The following is a 3,781-nucleotide window of genomic DNA, read 5'->3' as shown; positions in this document are numbered from 1 at the left end:
TCCCTTCTCAGATGTCAACCTCCGTGTTGGGAGATCCACTGCTCTCTTCAAAGCTGTCAGACAGAGTCATTTGCATCTGCAGAGGTTTCTGCTGCATTTGTTATTGTTTACTGTGCCCTGTCCCCAGAGGTGGAGTCTACAGAGACAGGCAGGTTTCCTTGAGCTGCTGTGAGCTCCACCCAGTTCGAGCTTCCCATCGGCTTTATCTACTTAAGCCTCAGCAATGGCGGGCGCCCCTCCCCCAGCCTCGCTGCTGCCTTGCCGGTAGATCACAGACTGCTATGCTAGCAATGAGGGAGGCTCCATGGGTGTGGGAACCTCCCGGCCAGGTGTGGGATATGATCTCCTGGTGTGCCCGTTTGCTTAAAGCGCAGTATTGGGGTGGGAGTTACCCGATTTTCCAGGTGTTGTGTGTCTCAGTTCCCCTGGCTAGGATAAGGGATTCCCTTCCCCCTTGCGCTTCCCCGGTGAGGCAATGCCTCGCCCTGCTTCAGCTCTCGTTCATCCCCGCATTGTTATTTTCTATGATTATTAAGAAATACATGAAATTCCCATATGAAAAAGTCTTGCCTTGCTAATATTTATCAAACCCAGAAAAGATGAGCAGTAACAACTATGCAGATAAGTGGATCATTTACTCTGAACAGTAGAATGATACCAATTTCTGAAAGACTAGAATTAAGATTGTGATGTTAGTGACTATTTATGGAAATGTAAAATGTAAAATACAATCTCATTGATATGTGGAATCTAAAAAGGAAAAAAATGTCAAATATATAGAAATAGAGAATAAACCGATAGTAACAAAGGTCAAGGTCAGGGGAAGAAATGGAAAGATGTAAGTCAAAGAATGCAAAGTAGTAAATATGTAGGATCAGCAAGATAACATATTCAATGTACAACATGAGGACTATAGTTAATAATAATGTATTGTATTCATGGTTTTTGCTGAATGCGTAAAGTATATCTGCTCTCATCATGGGCTATTGCAGATGGGTAACTATTTGAGATTATGTGTATGTGTATTTGTTCTAATACAGTAATTATTTACTACACATATATGTTATAATATCATGTTGTATACTTTAAATATACACAATAAAATTCATTTCTAAAATGATGATGATAAAAGGTCCTCTGCAAAGCAAGTAACAGAGTCATCTGTTCACGGGTTAGTGAGAAGAGTGATAATGTTTTGGAATGGTTCATGAGTGAACTATGAACATAGAGTCTGATGATATCCATTTGAGGTTAGAGACCAATTGTAGATCAATTAATCTATGTTGATCAAGACAATATCAAGTGATTAAATTGTGCTTCCTTTGATGGATATAAACTCTGTGTTTAGATGATTTCTTTGTAGATATTTCTTACACGATAAATGCATATGGACAATTGAAATATTATCTTTTCCTGCACAGAAATTGTAGGCACATGTGATGCATAACTCTACTATTAGAAATTTCAACACTATATGTGAAGGCAAAAACATGGGAAATAAAACCAGGCTTGATCCATATAATTCTTACAGTCAATGCCATATTGTATAAAGTCTTATTTCTTTGTTATCTTATTTTTACCTTCCTTATATAAACGTATTTCTTTCCCTAACCTGCCATACTGTTCCATATCGAAGACACTTACCCCTGTTTGATTTAAAGTGTTTTACTTTCTCTTCAAGAAGAACCACCTCTGAATTCTGACACGGATCTGTTGTGTCTTCACACTATAGATGATGGGGTTCATGAGAGGTGGGAAGATGATGTAGATGTTGCCCATGAGGACCTGGACCACAGGAGAGAGGTGCTTCCCAAAGTGATGCACCATGGTGAGGCCAATGATTGGGATGTAGAAGACCAGGACAGCACAGACATGAGAAACACAGGTCTGCAAGGGCTTCAGTCGCTCTTCTCGGGATGCAATAGCCAAGACAGATTGCAGGATCAGCATGTACGATATGATAATTAACACAGAATAAAATAAAAGCGTACAAATCACCAGAGCCAAGGCATAGAAGCTGTTGAAGCGGATGTCAGAGCAGGCTAATCTCAGCAGATCTTGGTGAAGGCAGAAAGAGTGAGAGAGGACATGGGAATGGCAGTAATGAAAATGCTTTAGGCGGATTATGGGTGCCATGATGAACGCAAAACTCCTAAATAAAATTCCCAGCCCAATTTTGATGATCCTGACATTGGTGAGTATAGATGTATACCTTAGAGGGTTACAGATAGCTGTAAAACGATCAAAGGCCATGGCGAGGAGGACTCCAGACTCCATAATTGATAGACCATGAATGAAGAAGGTTTGAGCAATACAGGCATCCAGACTAATCTCCTGGCTGAGACCCCATAAAATTCCCAATACTGTGTGTACTGTACACAGCCCCATGAACAGGTCAGTGAGACCCAGCATGGCCAGGAAGTAGAACATGGGCTCACGCAGGTTCGGCTCTGTATGAATCACACGCAGCACCAGGCAGTTCCCTGAAAGTACCATCATGTAAATACAGGAGAAGGGAACAGAGAGCCAGGGATATTCTCCTTCTAGGCCGGGGAAGCCTGTTAGGAGAAAGGTTGAGGAGTTGGTATTGTGAGCAGAAAAAGCATGCATTTCAAATTCAAAGTGTTATTTCTATGGCTCGAAAATTATTTCCATTTGGTAGATCACTTTCATACAACTCCTTTTTCTTCTTACAGGACAGATTTGAGCAAAGATGAGGGATCATATAATATGAAGTTCTCTAGATTAGTTTACAAAGCCACATTTACTGATGTTCACATCCTCTACCCAAGGACATCTCCATATTAAGAATCTTACTCTCTTTCTGTCTAGCAAAGAAGGAAAGTAAAGAAAGTTAAATGTGATCTAAACAAATTTTCCCTTTTCTCAAGTAATTTAAGATTATGATAGAATTTGATTCTAAAATTCATATTAAACTTCTATTTTCATTGGAAAAACTAGTTACCTATCACCTTTTCATGTACGCTGAAATTCAGTCTGTTTCTTTTATTCTTGTTCAAATCTTAACTCAGTTGCTCAAATCTCAACTCAGTTGCGCAAATCTCAACTCTAAGACATATTTGCTTCTCTAGTCTCACAAAGATAGGTTATATCTTTTTAAGTTCTTGCATCAAGAGAGAACTCTAGGGCTGTGATTTATATTATCAGAGAAGAGACTATTGGGCATAACATTATTCCATATCCCCAGAGACATTCTGTTACTTCTTAAAGCAAAAGATGAAAGTAAAAATCATCTGACTGCAGTTGGGAATTATTTACAGACAGCGCATTTGTAGTATGTGACAAACACATAACTCATCTGATGTGCTAAGCCCATCCAGGCTTTACAGTTAGTAATGTGAGTTCAAATCAGGCTTAAGTAGTTTGCCAACATTATGAAGCTAATAAATAGTCAGTATTTGAATTCAATTCAGCAAGTCTGATTCTGTGCCCGTGTTCTTTACTACTCTACTGTTTTAGGTTATTGTATTCACTAGGACTTCCTGAGTTCACATTTAGTCCATGCATATTGAGCTGCATATTCTTCCAATATTCTTTTGAAATGGCATTTTCCTTGCCCGAACCTCAAACCTATGTTAACACTTACGTGATGGGCCTATCTGTGGTGGATAACAGATTGTGGTTAATTATTATAGACTATAGAATGCTATAAACAGAATAAATAGTCACTTTATCCAGATAATCATTACTAGATTTGTAACTCTAATGTTATGTCTTATTTCCCTTAAGAAAACTGGTGTTTTCCCAATCATGAAAGAGA

General features: G+C 38.9%; 1 protein-coding gene across 1 annotated transcript; it reads right to left on the bottom strand.

Annotated features, from left to right (window-relative positions):
- Positions 1 to 1,665: 1,665 nt before the first annotated feature.
- On the bottom strand, positions 1,666 to 2,583 carry LOC105468910 (olfactory receptor 51V1-like). The gene has a single exon (XM_011719406.3). The coding sequence runs from the start codon at positions 2,497 to 2,499 to the stop codon at positions 1,666 to 1,668; it is 834 nt and encodes a 277-aa protein (XP_011717708.3). The 5' UTR covers positions 2,500 to 2,583.
- Positions 2,584 to 3,781: the final 1,198 nt, after the last annotated feature.

Source organism: Macaca nemestrina, chromosome 12 (genome assembly GCF_043159975.1).
Source record: "Macaca nemestrina isolate mMacNem1 chromosome 12, mMacNem.hap1, whole genome shotgun sequence".
Lineage (NCBI taxonomy): Eukaryota > Metazoa > Chordata > Mammalia > Primates > Cercopithecidae > Macaca > Macaca nemestrina.
This window is presented reverse-complemented; position numbering and strand designations above follow the sequence as displayed.

Bases quoted from the DNA above. Each gene is read 5' to 3' on its own strand.
- LOC105468910 (XM_011719406.3), bottom strand. From the start codon at position 2,499: ATGATGGTACTTTCAGGGAACTGCCTGGTGCTGCGTGTGATTCATACA.